Source organism: Cherax quadricarinatus, unplaced genomic scaffold (assembly GCF_038502225.1).
Source record: "Cherax quadricarinatus isolate ZL_2023a unplaced genomic scaffold, ASM3850222v1 Contig1116, whole genome shotgun sequence".
Taxonomy (NCBI): Eukaryota; Metazoa; Arthropoda; class Malacostraca; order Decapoda; family Parastacidae; genus Cherax; species Cherax quadricarinatus.
The window spans coordinates 60,235-84,122 of record NW_027196142.1 but is presented as its reverse complement, the minus strand read 5'-3'; the positions used below and the strand labels follow the sequence as shown (position 1 = coordinate 84,122).

Genomic DNA, 23,888 nt, shown 5'->3' with positions numbered 1-23,888 from the left:
GGTTTTAGGAAGGGGCCCTACACAATCGATTATCAAACGAGTAAAAGGTTCTCCTTCTACTGCAATAGGAATGAGGGGAGCAGGTGGCGGTGTCTGTGCTGGTTTACCTATTTTCTGGCAAATCGGGCAATTTCGAAGGTACTCTACCACCGTCTCTTTCATCTTGGGCCAGAAAAAATATCGAGACAACTTTCTCAGTGTCTTCCGTATCCCCAGATGTCCACCCATTGGACTATTATGGGCCACTTCCAGAGCCAGAGTTCGGAATCTTCCCGGTAAAACCAGTACCTGTTTCGTAGCACGTAAATTAATACCTGGGGCCGTTGTAGGAATTTTCCTCATAACAAGGCCATTACTATAATAGAAGCAATCTTTTACATCTGCCGCCTCAGTTTCAGTAATGGCTAGTCCTCTTACTCCCTCCAACGAAGAGTCTTCTCGCTGTTCTTGGATCAAATTTTCTTGCTTAAAATCATTAATCCGCAAGGCCGTTAGATCTGATGTACTAATTTTTGGTAACTTATCTTCAGCTTCTGGCATGTGAGTATCACTAAACAATACATCCAGGCCCCAATCACAGGGATTATTGCTCAAAGACGAAGGGATTGAATGGGACTTTGCCATGGCTCTCGTAACTACGGCGAGAGGAAATAAAAGTGGACCCTCCTTGCAAGCCTCAAGGGCAAAATTTTCAGCTGAGGTATTCTCTATGACGAGAGGTTCTTTACAGATCCCTCCCAGGCCCAAGTCGTTTCCGACAAGTAGGTCTACTGACCTAATGGGGAATTCTGTTTCTGATATACCTACCACCGCATATCCATCATAAGAACCTATTTTCAAGTATATTTTATGGAGGGGAACCCGAGACACGGTCCCTCCATACGCCTCTAAAAGCACATCTATCTTGGTATAGGTCGAGTCATTCAAGGAGAGAACACCTTCCCTCAACAAAGTTAGGTAGCTCCCGGTGTCTCTATAAGACTTTACTTCAACGAGTTGGGATTTGGTATTCCCGGCCTTACCGATAGAAAAATAAGGACTCATTGCCTCACTTACTTTCTTTTTGGACATGATTGAGGGAGTCAGTCATCTAGAAGTGGGAACCTTTTGACCGGCTGAATCTTGCTCAATCCATGGGTCCAGCTGTCCCTGGGACCTGGTAGACGTCATCTGTACGGGAACCACATCTAGAACTCTATTCTTCCGGTCTCTTTCTAGCTTGAAACAGAGGCTTCTCACATGCCCTTTCTTCTGACAGTAGGAGCAGATAGGTTTCTTCCTCGCTTTATCCACCTCCAGGTGGGGCTTAGTATCGAAATGTTCCCCAGCATTAGGTTTAAGAACGGCGTAAGGAGCCACCTGATGGGGAGGTAATTTCTGACGGATCTCTTCTCTTGGCCGGTATCGCCAATCCCTCGGGGGTGTTCTCCTTACTTTCTCTCGAGGGGATTTATCTCCCATTAACTGAGAGGAGATTTCGTAATGATCAGCGAGCGAGGCGGAAGTTAAGACATCCAAAGTCTGGTGATCAATTAAAAACTTACGCAAGTCTCCCGACAGAGCATTATTAAACTCTTCCTGTAAAATTAACTGAGTTAAGCTTTCCACAGAGTCACAGCCCGAGGCCCTTAACCACCTTTCCAGGGCTACCTTCTTCTGACGGGCAAAGTCTACCCACGTTTGCCCGGGTAGCCGTTGTAGGGTACGGAAAGTCCGTTGGTAGCTCAATGGGAGCAAGTCATAAGTTTCCAAAATTACTTTTTTAACGACCTCATAATTCACATACTTATCATAAGGCAGAGTAGCTGTACATTTTTGAGCCTTACCAGTTAATGTTGTGTGCAATAGGGTGGCCCAATATTCCTTAGGCCATTGCATCCCCCTTGCCTGGTTCTCAAAGGTGTGAAAATAGGTGTCAAGGTCCGCTTCATTGAACCGAGGCACTAAAGATGCTGCCTTATGTAAATCAAAGGAGAGGTTCGGGGAAACCGTCAGTCTCACGTCTCTCTCCACTTGTTGTCTTTCACAACGGATTTTCTCTCTCTCAAATTCTTCTTCATACAGTTTTCGCTGTGCTTCTAACTGAGCCGTTTGCAGATTTATGAGATGCATCATTCTCTTAAAATAGTCCAGAGAGACGGGTGTCAAGGGAATTGGTGGAGACGGGGGAAGAAATCCTTCCTGTCGTATCTTGGGCCGAGCTCCTGCTCCTCGCACGGCATCATAGTTCGGCGCCGGACTATTAGAAACCCCTGCTTCATTTTCCCTTTCAGGGGGAAATTTGTCACGTGACATTTCCTCAGCTCCTGGCATTGACATACTCTCAGCAACTAAGGAATTTGTAGGACTTCCAGGGACTGATTTGCCGGCTCCACCTGATGCCTCTAGATCGTTTGCTCGAGACATGCGATCCAGCTGGGATGTTAGACTTTCGACCTCTGAATCAGGCGACTCAGAAACTTCAAGAGGTATGGGGAATAAGATATTCCTTATAATAGACCGAACGGTTTCTGTGGTATAACGATTGTTATACCTCACCCCTAAATGCTTCGCTATCCGCCAGCACTTCTGCAGTTTCAAAGTCTCTAACTTATCCAAAGTCAATTCGTTAACCAGTTGCTGTATGTGAACTTCCATTGGGAAGATATAGTCGGGATATCCTCCCGGACAGGCCCCCACTTGTTACGGTTCGAATCTTAGTCGTTTGCCAGGTTTAGTGCCCACCGTAACAAAATCACTTCCAAGAACACATAGGAACTTCCAATATTGGAAATATAAGGCACAAATGAGGATTACTCAGCATTTTGCAGGCTTTTTATTAAAATATTTTTCTTGGATATTCGTAAATATCTATTAAATATTAATTAATGAGATTCTTTCAATAAATTAAAATTCCTACATTGTAGGTATACAATAATACAGGTTTCAACAGTAAATTAGCACTTTCAATGTCTATACGGACACTACACTCGAAAATATTCAGAGGAGTAGGACTATTTCCTCAATAATAACATGGCTTTAATGAGTATGTCCATCAAAAAGGAACTCCTTCACTGAGTAAGGTCAATATCACTTGTGACTTCTACACATGACACTCTTTGACACCTCGTATACTGAAGATATCTGGATATGACTTCTGCCAACTCCACCAGAGAATTTTCAACTCGAGCCAGTTCAGGAGTTTCTCAACTAGATTCTCCAAGATACCAGGAGAGAACCGTACTAGAAGGTCTGCCAAGACGTTCACCCAGTCAGCAGAGAGAGTGAACTGCCACCGACAGTCAATCCCTTCTTGACATCAACTCGTCAATAGGGGGAGAGGGTAGAGCGGAGCAAACTACCCACCAATGGACATACCTTGTTAGGTACACCTTACTCAAGATATATATACATCATACCCGGGTATATTCCTAAACCAGATAATATTATAAACTAGTAGAATCTTTAATTTAGCTAATATTAAAGAAACCCAGAGTATAATATTAAGTGGGTAATACATATAAATTAATCACAAAGGGCACAAAGGGCGTAACACCCGTGGCCTGGCCTCTGAGGGACCCACGCTGCTGACTCGTCAGTTCAAGGACAAAGCGGAGCGTCACCCACCAGCCCGCCACAACCACCCGTACAACCAGCCTATGATGTCCAGTATCCACCAGCAAACCGTATCTGGGATTGGCAGCAAAATCCCAATTTTGTTCCCAGCCCTCACCACTTTGATGACTCTCAAAGTGGAATTCTACCTACCTGTCCCCTTGGAACCACGGCCAATGAACTGGAATTCTTTGAATTATTCTTTGACCAGCCATTGATGGAAATTATTGTCAGGGAAAGTAATAAGTATTTTCAGTACACCATGGCAAATACGATCTTATCACCACAGTCAAGACTACACAGGTGGAAAGAGACGACTGTTGCAGAAATGTATTTGCTTTTTGCAACAATAATGCTTATGCCTCACGTCTATAAGCATAATATAAAAGCATACTGGTCCACAGATCGGCTAATTTGTACCCCATCCTTCAGTGAAATAATACCAGTGAACAGGTTTATCTTACTGTTACGTATGTTGCACTTCTCTGACAAAACCAGGCCTGACAGAAGTGACAGGTTATACAAGATTAGAAATGTTTTCATGTATCTCAAACAAAAGTTCAGGATATACTTTTATCCATTCAAGAATCTTGTAATTGACGAGTCTTTGATTTTGTTCAAAGGTAGACTGTCATTCAAGCAGTATATACCGAGCAAGAGGAACCGCTTTGGTATAAAATTGTTTGTACTCTGTGATTGTGACAGTGGCCTGGTGTTGGATATTGTTGTATACACGGGTAGTAAAACATTGAAAGATACCAAGATGTTATTGGGTATATCAGGTGACGTAGTGAGAAACATGATGGCACCATATCTTGGTAAGGGCCATACATTATATACCGATAACTGGTACACAAGCCCATTACTCAGTGATTTCATGCGAGTGAACAAGACAGATGTGTGTGGCACAGTGCGTTCTAATCGTAAACATATGCCCAGGCTCAACGCAGGTGTTCGTGGTGATGACGTGCAGGTGTTTACTGCCAATGACATCATGGCATTACGGTGGCATGACAAACGAGATGTCACATTGTTGACAACCATTCACCGTAATGAAATGCAAGACAGTGGCAAAGTTGATCGAGTGACTAATGAACGTATTCGAAAACCAGTGACAGTGATTGATTATACACAAAACATGCGCTTGGTTGACAAGTGTGACATGCAGATTGGTTTTGTTGACTGTGTTCGTAAGAGTTACAAGTGGTACATGAAACTTTTCTTCCATCTCATGGACATTTCAATGCTGAATGCATATAATATGTACCAAATAAAGACTGGTAACAGACCACCGTATGGTGAATTTTGTTTGTCTGTTGTCAGACAACTCATAATGAAGTACCAGGTAATAACACCTGCAATACAACATGGTCCTCGAATTCATCACAATATACCCAAGCGTTTGAGGAGAGAAGGTGATCATTTCATAATACAGCTTCCTTCAACTCAAAAGAAATTTGCTCAGAAGAGATGCATTGTCTGTGCACAAACAAAACGACGGCAACAAAGACGCAAAGACACTCGGTTTATGTGTGAGGAATGTAAGGTGCCTCTGTGCATGGTGCCTTGTTTAAAGGAGTTCCACAAGCTCCAGCAGTTCTAAAACCATGTCCAGTGATTGTAAATATGTAAATATATGATAGAACATTAGTATTATACAATATTTGTGCATGTTTATTGTAATAAACAACGGTGGTAAACAATAATATGATAATAACTTTAGTGCGGTTATTGTGTTCAATACAGTGAGTATATATATATACATTATATACAGTATTGGTCTCTCAGGCCCCAAATGTTAGTAGGAATAGAAAAAAATTGGAAAAGAAAAGAAAAAACAACAAAAACAACAAAATAATATAATACGCGTATGTGGAATTCGTCGATGTTGCCGCCACCACATCATTTTCTACAAACTTCTTGGCACTGTATCTCGGTAAGTACTGATCAGATTCTATTTTTTTTGTTTTATTACCTTCACAAAAATATGCTCTTTAATTCTGTAAGAAAAAATAATTTTTTTTTTTTTCAAAATTCCTTGGACACTGGTGCGTGACTTCAGATTTTGGCCTTGGACCCTGAAAGGGTTAAGTGTTTTTGAGGGCTACAAGTGTTCTGCAAGGGTTGCTAAGTGTGTCAGGGTAGTCAACAATCCTAGAAGTGTTTTTTTTTAATTGCCTGAGCCACACAAGTGTGGGGAGAGCCACAATTTTGAAAGTGATCTGGAAAATAAAAGCGTTGTGGCGCAGGCTAGTGTGAAGGCGGCGTTGCCAAGTGTCACCCAAGATTTTAATAAAGTGAAACAATAGTGTGACCAGTGAAAGAAATACAGTGAATAGGGTACATTATTAACGAGAAGAAATTGAGGTGGATCTACGCCAGGACGTACATCGAGCTGGATCTACTCCAGGACGTCACATCGACCTGGACAATCTACACTGCTACAGCTGCACTACAAGTACTGTATCACCTATGAGTGGTTGTTTGGGTGTGGGGTCAAGGTTCCAATTTAACCGCCAAGCTGAATGTGAATAGTCTAACTCTCATAGCATGATAAAGAATAGGCACTCAAGTATTCAATAAGGTTTAGCAAATGGTAATCCATTGAACAAGGCGATTAACTCACTATAAGCAGGTGATATAGGCAACACTGCAAGGGAGTCAGGTCACATAGGTTGTGGACACAAATGACAACTGAGAATCTACATTACACTCCAAGCACAAGCCACCTACTTTTCAGACACATAATAAACCCACACATAATTACTTACACACACACACACACACACACACACACACACACACACACACACACACAGACACACACACACACACACACACATACACACACACATACACACACACACACCCACATACACACACACAGACACACACACACACACACACACACACACATCCACACAAACACACACACACACACAAAAACACACACAAACACACAAACACACACACACCCACATCCCCACACACACACACACACACACACACACACACACACACACACACACACACACACACACACACACACTGTAAGTGCGGTAAGTCCCAGGAGGTTGGTCAGGTCACAAGAAGGTGTGGGCAGCCAAGGACCACTGAGACTTACCTTAAACGCACAAGCCACCTACCTTTCAGTACATAATAAACCCACACATAATTCCACACACAATTACACACAAAATTACACACTCACACACACACACACACACACACACACACACACACACACACACACACACACACACACACACACACACACACACATATCCAGACACACACACACTCCCCCCTCACCACCGACATCTCACTACTTCCCCTGATCCATCCCCTCCCTCGATCACCCACCCCGCCCCCCGGCCCCCCCCACCCCCGTTCAAACCCTCCCCACCCCTCCCCACTCAGCTCCCAAATAGCCACAGTTCCTCCACTACTTCCCCCCCCCCCCACACTCTGACACACACACTACTAACCTAACATACAGAACTACATAGGTTTCCCACTCTGAGGCAATCAGGATAAAACAAAAATGGGTTGCCAGAGAGCAACAAGAAAAACCAAGGGACAGGAGGAGGAAAATGCAAAGGAAGATTGGGCAGCAGAGCTCATAAAAAGGGATCATGAATGGGAAAAGAAACTAGAAGAACTTAGCATGAGAATGGAAGAGAGGATAGATATGGAAAGCAGGAAGTGGGAGGTGCATGTCAAAGCAGCAGAAGCTAGGATACAGAGTTTAGAAGAGGAATTGAAAAATCTGAAACAGCCTAAAGAACTAAAGAACATTTTGGGATTGACAACAGAGACTGCTACCTCAGCCACAAATAAGGGGACTGTAGGGAAAGAAGGGGCACAACTGCATGGAGATGCTCTATCAGAGGAGACTGTAGCAAATGAAAGAGCTAAGCTTTATGTGGAGGCCCTAACAGACAACAACAGAGCCCAAGGAAAGCTGAGAAGGGAAAATGACAGGCCACTGAGCCCAAGTACATTAGCCAGTGAAACTGATGAAAGGAAAGCTGCAGTGGAGGAAACCAAATTAAATGAGGGGATACACAGGGATATGCAGTGGGAGAATGAAAGGGTGAGGTCAGTCTTTGTGTATGGGCTCCAGGAAGTCAAAGGGGAAACATATGAAGCAAGAAAACAAGGGGAAAAAAAAGCAATTGAAAGCATCATGAAAGCAATAGGAGAAGACGATATGACCCAGCTGGAAAATTTTCGGAGAATAGGGGGGTTTGTAAAAAAAAGAACCCGGCCAGTGAGAGTGACCTTCAAGGCAGAAGCGACTCGAACCAGGATACTGCAGGAGAAAGCACGATTAAGGGACATGACGGCATACAGGAGGGTGTATCTCGACCGCGACAGAACACAAGAAGAAAGGAAGAAACTGAGAGAGATGGTACAAAGGCGAAAGGAGGAAAGAGAGGGGATGGAGAAGACAGACAGGAGATCCCAGACCCAGGAAGAAGATCTAATACAGCCTCCCTCACAACTTTCTATAGAAGCCTCCCAACCAGGTCAACCCCAGTGCAACCAAACACTCTAAATCAAAACACCCATGCCACATCCAATGCCCCCACCCACTACATTACAAACTTCACCCCCACAGCAACAACCCATAGTTCCTTACCAGGTCTCCCACTTCCCCAACCCCAATATACTTCCCAGACCACAGTCTTAGAAAAGAAGTTGAAGGTGTGGTATACAAATGCAGATGGAATAACAAACAAGTATGAGGAGTGGCACGAAAGAATCAAAGAGACATCCCCAGACATAATAGCACTCACAGAAACAAAACTCACCAGAATAATAACAGATTCAATCTTTCCATCCGGATATCAAATCTTCAGGAAAGACAGAGGGAGGAGAGGGGGAGGAGGAGTTGCACTGCTCATTAAAAACCAGTGGGGTTTTGAGAAAATGGAAGGAATGGATGGCATGGGCGAAAGGGACTACTTAGTAGGAACAATCCAGTCTGAGGGACATAAGGTGATAATTGCAGTAATGTACAACCCACCACAGAACTGCAGGCGGCCAAGAGAAGAATACGATGAGAGCAACAGAGCAATGATCAACACACTAGCCGAGGTGGCCAGGAGAGCACACATGGGGGGAGCAAAGTTACTAGTTATGGGTGATTTCAATCACAAGGAGATTGACTGGGAAAACCTGGAGCCCCATGGGGGTCCCAAAACATGGAGAGCCAAGATGATGGATGTGGTACTGGAGAACCTCATGCATCAACATGTTAGAGACACTACCAGAGAGAGAGGAGAGGATGAACCAACAAGGTTGGACCTTGTATTCACCATGAGTAGTTCGGACATCGAGGGTATCATGTATGAAAGGCCCCTGGGAGCTAGTGATCATGTGGTTCTGTGCTTCGACTACATAGTTGAGCTCCAAGTGGAGAGAGTAGCAGGAATAGGCTGGGAAAAACCAAACTACAAAAGGGGGAACTACTCAGGCATGAGGAACTTCCTTCAAGACATTCAGTGGGAGAGGGAACTGACAGGAAAACCAGTACAAGAAATGATGGACTATGTAGCAACAAAATGCAAGGAGGCAGAGGAGAGGTTTGTTCCCAAGGGAAACAGAAATAATGGGAAGAACAGAACGAGTCCTTGGTTCACCCAAAGGTGTAGGGAGGCAAAAACTAGGTGTACTAGAGAATGGAAAAGGTACAGAAGACGGAGAACTCAGGAAAATAAAGAAATCAGCCGAAGAGCCAGAAACGAATATGCACAGATAAGAAGGGAGGCTCAGAGACAATATGAAAATGACATAGCATCAAAAGTAAAGACTGACCCGAAGCTGTTGTACAGCCACATCAGGAGGAAAACAACAGTCAAGGACCAGGTAATCAGACTGAGGAAGGGTGATGGGGAATTCACAAGAAACGACCGAGAGGTATGTCAGGAGCTCAACACAAGATTTAAAGAGGTATTTACAGTGGAAACCAGTAGGACTCCAAGAAATCAGAACAGGGGGGCACACCAGCAAGTGCTGGATGAGGTACATATAAGCAAGGAGGAGGTGAAGAAGCTGCTATGCGAACTTGACACCTCAAAGGCGGTGGGACCAGACAACATCTCTCCATGGGTCCTTAAAGAGGGAGCAGAGATATTGTGTGAGCCATTAACAAAGATCTTCAACACATCATTTGAAACTGGGCAACTCCCTGAGGTATGGAAAATGGCAAATGTAGTCCCAATTTTTAAAAAGGGAGACAGACATGAGGCACTAAACTACAGACCTGTATCTCTAACGTGTATAGTATGCAAGGTCATGGAGAAGATCATCAGGAGGAGAGTGGTGGGGCACCTGGAAAGAAACAAGTGTATAATTGACAACCAGCACGGTTTCAGGGAAGGAAAATCCTGTGTCACAAACCTACTAGAGTTTTATGACAAGGTGACAGAAGTAAGACGAGAGAGAGGGGTGGATCGACTGCGTATTTTTGGACTGCAAGAAGGCTTTCGACACAGTTCCTCACAAGAGGTTACTGCAAAAGCTAGAGGACCAGGCACACATAACAGGAAAGGCACTGCAATGGATCAGAGAATATCTGACAGGGAGGAAACAACGAGTCATGGTATGCGACAAGGTGTCAGAGTGGGCGCCTGTGACAAGCGGGGTTCCACAGGGGTCAGTCCTAGGACCTGTGCTGTTCTTGGTATACGTGAACGACATAACGGAAGGGATAGACTCAGAAGTGTCCTTGTTTGCAGACGATGTGAAGTTAATGAGAAGAATCGAATCGGACGAGGATCAGGCAGGACTACAAAGAGATCTGGACAGGCTACAAGCCTGGTCCAGCAACTGGCTCCTTGAATTTAACCCTGCCAAATGCAAAGTCATGAAGATTGGGGAAGGGCAAAGAAGACCGCAGACACAATATAGTTTAGATGGCCAAAGACTGCAAACCTCACTCAAGGAAAAAGATCTGGGGGTGAGTATAACACCGAGCATATCTCCTGAGGCGCACATCAATCAGATAACTGCTGCAGCATACGGGCGCCTGGCAAACCTACGGATAGCGTTCCGATACCTCAGTAAGGATTCGTTTAAGACTCTGTACACCATCTACGTCAGGCCCATACTGGAGTATGCAGCACCAGTTTGGAATCCACACCTAGTCAAGCACGTCAAGAAATTAGAGAAAGTGCAAAGGTTTGCAACAAGACTAGTCCCAGAGCTACGGGGATTGTCCTATGAAGAAAGGTTGAGGGAAATCGGCCTGACGACACTGGAGGCCAGGAGGGTCAGGGGAGACATGATAACGACATATAAAATACTGCGCGGAATAGACGAGGTGGACAAAGACGGGATGTTCCAGAGATGGGACACAGACACAAGAGGTCACAATTGGAAGTTGAAGACTCAGATGAATCAAAGGGATGTTAGGAAGTATTTCTTCAGTCATAGAGTAGTCAGGCCATGGAATAGCCTAGAAAGTGATGTGGTGGAGGCAGGAACCATACATAGTTTTAAGGCGAGGTATGATAGAGCTCATGGGGCAGGGAGAGAGAGGACCTAGTAGCAATCAGCGAAGAGGCGGGGCCAGGAGCTGTGACTCGACCCCTGCAACCACAAATAGGTGAGTACAAATAGGTGAGTACACACACACACACACACACACACACACACATGCACATCACATCATTCTTGATAATCAACTTTATGTTCTTTTTATCTGATAATTCAGATCTTTATCATTTTTCATGGTGGGTCTGAGGGCGTCTCAATGTCCAGTTGACGTTTAACAGACGTATCCGTCTTCCTTATATCAGCCAGATGACTTTTAATCACGGGTCGCAGTATACTTTCTTGGAAATTGTCGGTGGAAGTATCTATATCATTGTCGAATTCAGTCAGCATTGAGTTGACCATATTGATTGCTTTAACATCTGGGAGATATTTCATTCTCTTGCTGAACCAGCGGCAGATGTCGGTGGCCTTCTTGAGACCGGAACTGACAGTTATGTCCATGAAGGCCAGTGCATGGTAGGGGCAGGTACCGCCTCCCTGTTCTACACTTCTAATTCTTATCAATCTTCTGTAACAGGGGGTTATTCTTGTAGTATTTCTTCACCACACTGCGGGCGGTAAGTTCACTACCACCATTATAGTAGATTAATGTTCCATCATGAGAGGCGTACAGAGAGATGCAGTGAAGTTCATGAAACATCAGTACAATACGACCGTGACCTTCGGGTATTGGAGGCCCGCGAAGTAGCTCGTCGCTGTGACAGACTTCACATACTTTACCGAAAGTGCGAGGAGTCCCATGAACGATGGTCCCGATATCACATCTCCGCAATGCTTTGGTAGCCTCCATGAGAGGGTGATACACACCAAGGAATTTGACATCCTCACTCTTCTCTTGACTTACCATCTTGCTGGTGAACTTGGGAGGGATACACTAACTAGGTACTACTAGGTACTAGTGGGGTTCGAACCCACAATGCTTGAGTCTTACCACTCTCAGAGCGATGTGCTAACAACTAGGCTAGGGAGATACAAGTTTTAACAAACAAAAAAATCTATTTATACACCACAAGAATGTTAGGTACCTTATAGGAATAGTGATAAAGCTGTGTTATATAGTGATAGTGAATCATTTAGTAAGAGTCGTGTTATATAGTGAAGATAGTGCTGTCTTATATAGTGAAGATAGTGATGTGTTATGTAGTGAAGATATTGCTGTGTTATATAGTGAAGATAGTGTTGTGTTATATAGTGAAGATAGTGTTGTGTTATATAGTGAAGATAGTGCTGTGTTATATAGTGAAGATAGTGCTGTGTTATGTAGTGAAGATAGTGCTGTGTTATATAGTGAAGATAGTGCTGTGTTATATAGTGAAGATAGTGCTGTGTTATATAGTGAAGATAGTGTTGTGTTATATAGTGAAGATAGTGCTGTGTTATATAGTGAAGATAGTGTTGTGTTATGTAGTGAAGATAGGGCTGTGTTATGTAGTGAAGATAGTGCTGTGTTATATAGTGAAGATAGTGTTGTGTTATATAGTGAAGATAGTGCTGTGTTATATAGTGAAGATAGTGTTGTGTTATATAGTGAAGATAGTGCTGTGTTATGTAGTGAAGATAGTGCTGTGTTATGTAGTGAAGATAGTGCTGTGTTATGTAGTGAAGATAGTGCTGTGTTATATAGTGAAGATAGTGCTGTGTTATATAGTGAAGATAGTGCTGTGTTATGTAGTGAAGATAGTGCTGTGTTATATAGTGAGGATAGTGCTGTTATATAGTGAAGATAGTGCTGTGTTATATAGTGAAGATAGTGCTGTATTATGTAGTGAAGATAGTGCTGTGTTATGTAGTGAAGATAGTGCTGTGTTATGTAGTGAAGATAGCGCTGTGTTATATAGTGAAGATAGTGCTGTATTATGTAGTGAAGATAGTGCTGTATTATATAGTGAAGATAGTGCTGTGTTATGTAGTGAAGATAGTGCTGTGTTATGTAGTGAAGATAGCACTGTGTTATATAGTGAAGATAGTGTTGTGTTATATAGTGAAGATAGTGCTGTGTTATATAGTGAAGATAGTGCTGTGTTATGTAGTGAAGATAGTGCTGTGTTATGTAGTGAAGATAGTGCTGTGTTATATAGTGAAGATAGTGCTGTGTTATGTAGTGAAGATAGTGCTGTGTTATATAGTGAAGATAGTGCTGTGTTATGTAGTGAAGATAGTGCTGTGTTATGTAGTGAAGATAGTGCTGTGTTATATAGTGAAGATAGTGCTGTGTTATGTAGTGAAGATAGTGCTGTGTTATATAGTGAAGATAGTGCTGTGTTATATAGTGAAGATAGTGCTGTGTTATGTAGTGAAGATAGTGCTGTGTTATATAGTGAAGATAGTGATGTGTTATGTAGTGAAGATAGTGCTGTGTTATGTAGTGAAGATAGTGCTGTGTTATATAGTGAAGATAGTGCTGTGTTATGTAGTGAAGATAGTGCTGTGTTATGTAGTGAAGATAGTGCTGTGTTGTATAGTGAAGATAGTGCTGTGTTATGTAGTGAAGATAGTGCTGTGTTATGTAGTGAATACAGTGCTGTGTTCAAAAGTGATATTAGTGCTGTGTTATGTAGTGAAGATAGTGCTGTGTTATGTAGTGAAGATAGTGCTGTGTTATATAGTGAAGATAGTGCTGTGTTATGTAGTGAAGATAGTGCTGTGTTATATAGTGAAGATAGTGCTGTGTTATATAGTGAAGATAGTGCTGTGTTATGTAGTGAAGATAGTGCTGTGTTATATAGTGAAGATAGTGCTGTGTTATGTAGTGAAGATAGTGCTGTGCTATGTAGTGAAGATAGTGCTGTGCTATGTAGTGAAGATAGTGCTGTGCTATGTAGTGAAGATAGTGCTGTGCTATGTAGTGAAGATAGTGCTGTGCTATGTAGTGAAGATAGTGCTGTGCTATGTAGTGAAGATAGTGCTGTCTTATGTAGTGAAAATAGTGCTGTGTTATGTAGTGAAGATAGTGCTGTGTTATGTAGTGAAGATAGTGCTGTGTTATGTAGTGAAGATAGTGCTGTGTTATGTAGTGAAGATAGTGCTGTGTTATGTGGTGAAGATAGTGCTGTGTTATGTAGTGAAGATAGTGCCGTGTTATGTAGTGAAGATAGTGCTGTGTTATGTGGTGAAGATAGTGCTGTGTTATGTAGTGAAGATAGTGCTGTGTTATGTAGTGAAGATAGTGCTGTGTTATGTGGTGAAGATAGTGCTGTGTTATGTAGTGAAGATAGTGCTGTGTTATGTAGTGAAGATAGTGCTGTGTTATATACTGAAGATAGTGCTGTTATACCATAGATAGTGCTGTGTTATACAGAAGATATAAATGTGTTATAGCAAAAATAGTGTTCCATTATAGTGAAGACAGTGCTGTTATAGTGAAGATAGTGTTGTGTTATGTATTGAAGATAGTGCTGTGTTATATACTGAAGATAGTGCTGTTATACCATAGATAGTGCTGTGTTATACAGAAGATATAAATGTGTTATAGCAAAAATAGTGTTCCATTATAGTGAAGACAGTGCTGTTATAGTGAAGATAGTGTTGTGTTATGTATTGAAGATAGTGCTGTGTTATATAGTGAAGATAGTGCTGTGTTATATAGTGAAGATAGTGCTGTGTTATATAGTGAAGATAGTGCTGTGTTATATAGTGAAGATAGTGCTGTGTTATATAGTGAAGATAGTGCTGTGTTATATAGTGAAGATAGTGCTGTGTTATATAGTGAAGATAGTGCTGTGTTATATAGTGAAGATAGTGCTGTGTTATATAGTGAAGATAGTGCTGTGTTATATAGTGAAGATAGTGCTGTGTTATATAGTGAAGATAGTGCTGTGTTATATAGTGAAGATAGTGCTGTGCCATGTAGTGAAGATAGTGCTGTGCCATGTAGTGAAGATAGTGCTGTGTTATATAGTGAAGATAGTGCTGTGTTATATAGTGAAGATAGTGATGTGTTATATAGTGAAGATAGTGCTGTGTTATATAGTGAAGATAGTGCTGTGTTATATAGTGAAGATAGTGCTGTGTTGTATAGTGAAGATAGTGCTGTGTTATATAGTGAAGATAGTGCTGTGCCATGTAGTGAAGATAGTGCTGTGCCATGTAGTGAAAATAGTGCTGTGTTATGTACTGAAGATAGTGCTGTGTTATATAGTGAAGATAGTGCTGTGTTATATAGTGAAGATAGTGCTGTGTTATATAGTGAAGATAGTGCTGTGTTATATAGTGAAGATAGTGCTGTGTTATGTAGTGAAGATAGTGCTGTGTTATATAGTGAAGATAGTGCTGTGCCATGTAGTGAAGATAGTGCTGTGTTATGTAGTGAAGATAGTGCTGTGTTATGTAGTGAAGATAGTGCTGTGTTATGTAGTGAAGATAGTGCTGTGTTATGTAGTGAAGATAGTGCTGTGTTATATAGTGAAGATAGTGCTGTGTTATGTAGTGAAGATAGTGCTGTGTTATGTAGTGAAGATAGTGCTGTGTTATGTAGTGAAGATAGTGCTGTGTTATGTAGTGAAGATAGTGCTGTGTTATGTAGTGAAGATAGTGCTGTGTTATGTAGTGAAGATAGTGCTGTGTTGTGTAGTGAACATAGTGCTGTGTTATGTAGTGAAGATAGTGCTGTGTTATGTAGTGAAGATAGTGCTGTGTTATGTAGTGAAGATAGTGCTGTGTTATATAGTGAAGATAGTGCTGTGTTATGTAGTGAAGATAGTGCTGTGTTATGTAGTGAAGATAGTGCTGTGTTATATAGTGAAGATAGTGCTGTGTTATGTAGTGAAGATAGTGCTGTGTTATGTAGTGAAGATAGTGCTGTGTTATGTAGTGAAGATAGTGCTGTGTTATATAGTGAAGATAGTGCTGTGTTATATAGTGAAGATAGTGCTGTGTTATATAGTGAAGATAGTGCTGTGTTATGTAGTGAAGATAGTGCTGTGTTATGTAGTGAAGATAGTGCTGTGTTATATAGTGAAGATAGTGCTGTGTTATATAGTGAAGATAGTGCTGTGTTATATAGTGAAGATAGTGCTGTGTTATATAGTGAAGATAGTGTTGTGTTATGTAGTGAAGATAGTGCTGTGTTATATAGTGAAGATAGTGCTGTGTTATATAGTGAAGATAGTGCTGTGTTATAGTGGGGGGCGGGTGTTGGGGTAAGGGAGCGGATGGGGGGCTGGGCGGGTGGCGAGGGGCTGGTTGGGGTGGGAGGAGGTGAGGGTGGGAGTGGGGGGAGGTGGGGGGGGTGGGGGAGTTAGGGGGAGGTGGGAGTGGGGGAGAAGTAAGGGGGGAAGAAGTAATTGGGGAAGTGGTGGAGAAGTAAGGGGGGGGGAAATGGGGAGGTATGGGAGTTGGGGGAAGTCGAGGGTTCAGTGGGGGTGGAGGAGGTGGGGTGGGAGTGGGGGGAGTGGGGGGAGAGGTGGGGGGAAGTGAGGGGGTGGGGGGGGGGGTTAAAGGAGGTGGGGGGGGAGTGGGGGGAAGATGGGGGGAGGTGGAGGTGGGGGGAGGTTTAAAGGAGGTGGGAGTGGGGGGAGGTGAAGGGGGGTGGGGTGGGGGAGGTGGAAGGAGAAGGGGGAAGGGGGTGGGAGTGGGGGAAGTGGTGGAGGTGGGGGGAGGTTAAAGGAGGTGGGGAGGTGAAGGGGGGTGGGGGGGGAGGTATGGGAGTTGGGGGGAAGTGGGGGAGGTGGAAGGAGGTATGGGAGTTGGGGGGAAGTGGGAGGAGGTGGGGGTGGGGGGAGTGGGGGAAAGGTTGGGGGGAGGTGGGGGAGGTTGTTCCTTACTATATGTGTTTCTGTGGCTTCTTGTGAAATTAGTTTCTCCAAGTTGAAGCTGATTAAAAACTATTTACTGTCCACAATGAGTCGATCCAGAATCTCTGACATAGCAATGTTATCCATAGAAAATGGGTCAGTTGACAGCATTTATTTTGATGAAGTGATAGATGATTTTGCAGGATTGAAGGCAAGAAAATGTAAGATCTGATCATTGAGATGTTACCTGTACTCAAGGTCAAATCAGAACTAGTGTTTCTCTGATATTGTAACTTTTTTCTTTGTTTTTTCAAGCTTTTTTTTTTTTTTTTTGGCATTGTTGAAGATGAATAAATGTAGAAACTGTTGCCTGTACTCAAAGTGGTATTTGAATTTATGTTTCCTCATTATTACTACAATTATTTATTTTATCATTAACCCTTTAAGGGTCTGTGCCGTAGATCTTCGGCTATATGTCGAGGGTCCAAACCGTAGCTCTATGCCATGAGCTCAGCTCACTCTGATAAGCTGTGAGTGGTAAATTTAAAACAGCGACTTTGCAGTGCTTTTTTGTATGTTTTTTATAGTTTTATTTGCGATTTCTTGGTCTCATTTGATGTAATGGAAGACATATTACAGAAATAGAGATGATTTTGATTGGTTTTAGTAATGGAAATGGGTTGAAACTGAGCTCAAAATATCAGAAATGTTAAATTTTTGCCGATATTCAAGAGTAAACAAACGACCTCACACGTCTAATACACGACAGCTGGTGGGTCTAATATACATTCACAAATGTGCTGATGATATTTATACAATTATTACAGTATTGCATAACAGTAAATCTTCTATTTTTTTTATTTGAATAAAATTTCATTATGTGGATAAAAAATCAAAATGGAATTCATTTGTAAAGCCTGAAAACATAACTAATGAACAGAGGAAATGTTAGTTTAGTGCCAGGAATGTCTGCATTGTTTATTCTGGACCATATTTTGAAATTAGAATATTTTGAACTTTGCATTAAATTGGCCAAATTACCAATTTCTGATCACTTTATTTTGTAGTTGAAACAGTTGACTTGGCGATTTCTTAAGCTCAGTCGATAGAATAGAAGTAATACTAGCGAAATAGCTAAGAATTTGATCAACTGGAGTAATATAATTGGCCTAAAATGGGAGTCAAAGTCAGCAAAATTGTCGATGCGTAAATATTGCTGACACATCAAAATTCGCGAGAGCATAATTTCGTCAATTTTCCATCAAATTTCGTACTTTTTGTTTTATTGCTTTCAGAAAAAGATTCTCTACTATTTCATAAGAAAAGATAACAAAATTATTTTTTGAAAATTCTTGGACACTGGTGTGCACTTTGAAATTTGGCCTTTGGACCCTGAAAGGGTTAATAAAGTTAAGAAGTATTCTCCTGTTTAGTGTATGGCCTTTAAACGTTCTCATTGCTAAACATTAGTCATTGGTCATTCAGTAGTGACTTAAATGGAGTTTACTCTCCCCTATCCCCCCACCCCTGGATTTCATGGGGGTTTACCTGGAGAGAGTTCCGGGGGTCAACACCCCTGCGGCCCGGTCTGTGACCAGGCCTCCTGGTGGATCAGAGCCTGATCAACCAGGCTGTTACTGCTGGCTGCACGCAAACCAACGTACGAGCCACAGCCCGGCTGGTCAGGTACCAACTTTAGGTGCTTGTCCAGTGCCAGCTTGAAGACTGCCAGGGGTCTATTGGTGATACCCCGTATGTATGCTGGGAAGCAGTTGAACAGTCTCGGGCCCCTGACACTTATTGTATGGTCTCTTAACGTGCTAGTGACACCCCTGTTTTTCAGTGGGGGGATGTTGCATCGTCTGCCAAGTCTCTTGCTTTCATAGTGAGTGATTTTCGTGTGCAAGTTCGGTACTAGTCCCTCTAGGATTTTCCAGGTGTATATAATCATGTATCTCTCCTGCCTGCGTTCCAGGGAATACAGGTTCAGGAACCTCAAGCGCTCCCAGTAATTGAGGTGTTTTATCTCCGTTATGTGCGCCATGAAGGTTCTCTGTACATTTTCTAGGTCAGCAATTTCACCTGCCTTGAAAGGTGCTGTTAGTGTGCAGCAATATTCCAGCCTAGATAGAACAAGTGACCTGAAGAGTGTCATCATGGGCTTGGCATCCCTGTTTTGAAGGTTCTCATTATCCATCCTGTCATTTTTCTAGCAGCTGCAATTGATACAATGTTATGGTCCTTGAAGGTGAGATCCTCTGACATGATCACTCCCAGGTCTTTGACGTTGGTGTTTCGCTCTATTTTGTGGCCAGGGGTAACACCAAAGATGCCGCCCCGAGTGACACCAACGCTAGCAATGCGTCTGACCCCACAATTATGTTAATTTGTTTTACTATGATTGTATATACATGTATTTTGTTTATATGATATATAATATGTTTCTTATGTAATTTTGAAAAAAATGTAATATATGGATTTAATGAAAATGTCTATAATAACATAATACACAACATTTAACCCTTTGAGGGTCGACAGGCCCTCTCCGAAACTCGTTCTCAGGGTCGGCCAAATTTAAAAAAAAAATTATTTTCTCTTATGAAAAGATAGAGAATCTTTTCCCGATCATAAAGACACCAAAAGTTTGAAATTTGATAGAAAACTACGGAATTATGCTCTCGCAAAGTTAGCGGTCTCGGCGATTTTGCCCACTTTGAGCCCCATTTTCGGCCAATTTCACTGTACTAGTCGACAAAAAACATGAATATTTCGCTAGAACTCCATTTTTTCTATCGAATGGGTGCAAGAAACCACCCATTTATGAAATTCAACTATCCAGTACAGTGGTCAGAATTTAGCAATTTTGCCAATTTCACACAAATTTCAAATGATGCCAATTTCCGAATAGGGTCCAGAATAAACAAGAAAGACATTCCTGGCACTAAAATGACATTTCCTCTAGTCATTAGTCACGTCTCAAGGCCCCTCTTATATTCTTTTTCTTTCCACTTTGAATTTTTATTCTCACAAAAAATATAAGATTTACTGTTATGCAGACTACTGCATTAGTGTAAAAAATGGTATAAATATTATTGGTGCACTTGTGAAAGAATATTAGATTTGTTTACTTTTGAACTTTGGTAAAAATCGAACATTTCTGCTACTTTGAGCTCAATTTCAAGGCACTTTTCTTTGTAAAACCAGTCAAAATCATCTCAATTTCTGTAATATGTCCTCCATTCTATAAAATGAGACCAAGAAAACTAGAATACAACAATAAATACCATACAAAAATACACTGCAAAGTCGCTGATTTATTCAAAAATATGGTCAAAGTTTTTTTTTTCTCATTATGCACTGTGTGCTGCAGGATTTTTTTTAGACTGTGCACACTGACCACATAGACCCATTCTTTCATATGAAGGCCTACCAGCTTTCTCCCACTAGATTTGAGGCCGCTAGAATTTATGCGTACTAGTACGTCAAAAACCCCTACGCATAAGACGTACTTGTGGCCCGGTGGCCTGGTGGCTAAAGCTCCCGCTTCACACACGGAGGGCCCGGGTTCGATTCCCAGCGGGTAGAAACATTTCGACACGTTTCCTTACACCTGTTGTCCTGTTCACCTAGCAGCAAATAGGTACCTGGGTGTTAGTCGACTGGTGTGGGTCGCATCCTGGGGGACAAGATTAAGGACCCCAATGGAAATAAGTTAGACAGTCCTCGATGACGCACTGACTTTCTTGGGTTATCCTGGGTGGCTAACCCCCCGGGGTTAAAAATCCGAACAAAATCTTATCTTATCTTATCTTACAACCAAAACCCTCAAAGGGTTAAAGTGCCCCAGAGTGATTATTGTTTTTATTATTATTATTCCTTTTTTTTTCAACACCAGCTGTCTCCCACAGAGGCAGGGTGACCCAAAAAAGAAAGAAACACTTTCACCATCATTCACACATAATCAGTCTTTGTGGTGAAACTTTTTCACCATAATACAAACACCTTACATTGTGTACAAGTTGTCTTCACATTTGTTCAGTAGAATACATAACAGCAACACTCCCATTCTCATGCATCACACCTTTTTGAGAGTGAGTGATGCTATTTATGAGTGAAAGGATCTCATGCATCACACCTTTTTGAGAGTGAGTGATGCTATTTATGAGTGAAAGGATCTCATGCATCACACCTTTTTGAGAGCGAGTGATGCTGTTTATGAGTGAAAGGAATGTTTTTTACAGTTACCCCCCAGTAATACTGTATACATTGTCTCTGATGGTGTTGTACCAGAGAAAACTTGTTATAGTAATTATTGTCATACACGCCTTTACTCCCTCCTGGCTACTACGCCTCACAATTATGATAATTTGTTTTACTCTGATTGTATGTACAGTGGTACCTGTATATGCAGGTACCACTTATTGTCTCTTTAATACTAGTGAGACACTCAATGATTTTAATGTACCTGCATGCCACCACAATGTGTAAGTTTATTTAGGTGCAGGTACAGATAAGTACAATTATCAGAGTACATATGCAATAACTTCAAATATGCAATAACTTTAAAACACTTGAAACTTTGTAAAGTTTCAAGGCATAATTGAGACATGGAGCTCATGGAAGTTGTAAACAAACATGAGTGGCACACGGACACCGTAATAGAGAATCAGGGAGCCATATAAATGAATTTTTGGGTATAATTTGAAATGTCTGTATTAGCAAATAGCCGTAAAGCGGGGCCTTCCCCCTCCCCTGTATTGTTCCAGTCACGATATTGTGCCTTTTTGTTCTTTAATGTTAATCTTGAATGATCTTTTCTTAGTATGTACTCTTAACTCTTGATGTTGCTTAATCTGTCTTCCTTTTATTGTACCATTACCTAATTCTTGTTTACGTGTTTCAGGTGAAGGTATAACCTCACCTGGTGCTGAAGATGGTGATCCTGGCCAGTTTCAAGCTGGTCAGTATCGAGGGCAACAAGGAGACCGCAGACCCACTGGTGGCCGATCCTCCTGTGGAAATTATAGAAGCCGAGTGCATTTTATCAATCCAGCAGATCTTAATGGTAGAGTACATTTGTTAATCTTCTTTTCCTTCATTAAATTATCAGAATGACTTTATTTTGAAAGCTTCATAATGTTTATAATACACATAATTTAACAATATACTGAATACGAAATTGACATAACTCTAAGGTTGTGGTAATCTTTTTTGTGCCTTTTTTTTTCACTTTATTGGCATAACAATTAAAATTTCAGTGTTTATTAACCCTAAAAAAATTGGAATTTAGATTAACCCTTTGACTGTCACAACCCCCAATCCTGAGGTGTCTCCTGGTGTCGCAAAATTTAAAAAAAAAAATTATTTTTTCTCATGAAATGATAGAGAATCTTTTTCCGATTGTAATGACACCAAAAAAAACGAAATTTGATGGAAAACTGACGGAATTATGCTCTCGCGAAGTTAGTGACCTCAGCGCTGTTTACAAATCAGCGATTTCGCCCACTTTGAGCCCTATTTTCTGCTAATTCCATTGTTCCAGTCGCCCAAACTCATAGCTATTTCCTTAGAACTCCATTTTTTTCTATCGACTGAGTACAAGAAACTGCCCATTTACCGATTTCAACTACCTAATAATGTGGTCAGAAATTTGCAATTTGGCCAATTTCACGAAAACTAAAAAAATATGACAATTTCAAAATAAGGTCCAGAATGAACAGTGCAGACATTCTTGGCTCTAAAATAACATTTTCTTTGCTCATCAGTCATGTCTCCAGGCCCCTCTGATATTACTCTTGCTTTCTATTTTGAATTTTTATTCAAACAAAAAATAGAAGACTTACTATTATGCAGACTACTGCAATACTGCAATAATTGTATAAATAACATCAAACCATTCATGACTGCATATTAGAATGGCTAGTTGGACATTTATTGGACAATGGCATCATTTGTTTACTTTTGAACATTGGCAAAAATCAAACATTTCCCCTACTTTGAGCTCCATTTCTAGGTTCTTTTTATAGTAAAATCAATCAAAATCACCTCCATTTCTATAATATGTTTTCCATTCTATCAAATGAGATCAAGAAAACGAGAATACAGCCATAAATACTATATGAAAATAGACCACAAAGTCGGCATTTTAATTAAAAAAACGGTCTGAGTTTTTTTTTCTCATTATGCACTGTGTGCTCCAGAATTTTTTTTTATGTGGTGCACACTGACCACACAGACACATTCTCTCAGATGTGGGCCTACCAGCTTTCTCCTGCTTGATTTGAAGCCGCTAGAATTTATGAGTAGTATATGTACGTCAAACACGGTACCTCGTAAGACGTATATATACGGCCGCAACAGTCAAAGGGTTAATATTTTATCATATAAAGTTAAAGCTTACTCCATCATTTAACCCTTTGACTGTCACAAGCATATCTCTGAAACAATCATTCTTTGTCGAAAAATTTTTGAAAAAAAAAAAATCCTTTATCTTATGAAATGATAGAGAATCTTTTACTGATGCTAATGACGCCAAAAGTACGAAATTTTATGGAAAACTTATGGAATTACGCTCTCGCGAAATTAGCGATCTCGGTGATAGTTACGCATCAGCGACTTTGAGCCCTATTTTCTGTCAATTCCATTGTCCCAGTCGACGAAACTCATAGCAATTTCTTTAGAACTCCATTTGTTCTACTGATTGAGTACAAGAAACCGCCCATTTACCAATTTCAACTACCCAATAAAGTGGTCAGAAATTGACAATTTAGCCAATTTTGTGTAAATTCAAAAAGATGCAAATTTCAAAATAGGGCCCAGAATAAACAATGCAGACATTCCTGGCACTAAAATAACATTTCCTCTGTTCATTAGTCATGTTTCCAGGCCCCTCTTATATTACTCTTGTTTTCTATTTTGATCATTTTATTCATACAAAAAATAGAAGATTTACTGTTATGCTGACTACTGCATTATTGTAAAAATGGTATAAATAAT

The 23,888-nt window shown here is 41.3% G+C and overlaps 1 protein-coding gene across 2 annotated transcripts in view; it reads left to right on the top strand.

The window, feature by feature from the left end:
* The window catches only part of LOC128684264 (uncharacterized), a 69,466-nt gene that overhangs the window by 10,502 nt on the left and 35,076 nt on the right, over positions 1-23,888 (top strand). For both annotated transcript variants that reach the window (XM_070080858.1, XM_070080857.1), the window contains exon 2: positions 21,796-21,957. In XM_070080858.1, the coding sequence (XP_069936959.1) occupies positions 21,796-21,957 (162 nt within the window). The remainder of the gene's footprint in view (positions 1-21,795; positions 21,958-23,888) is intronic.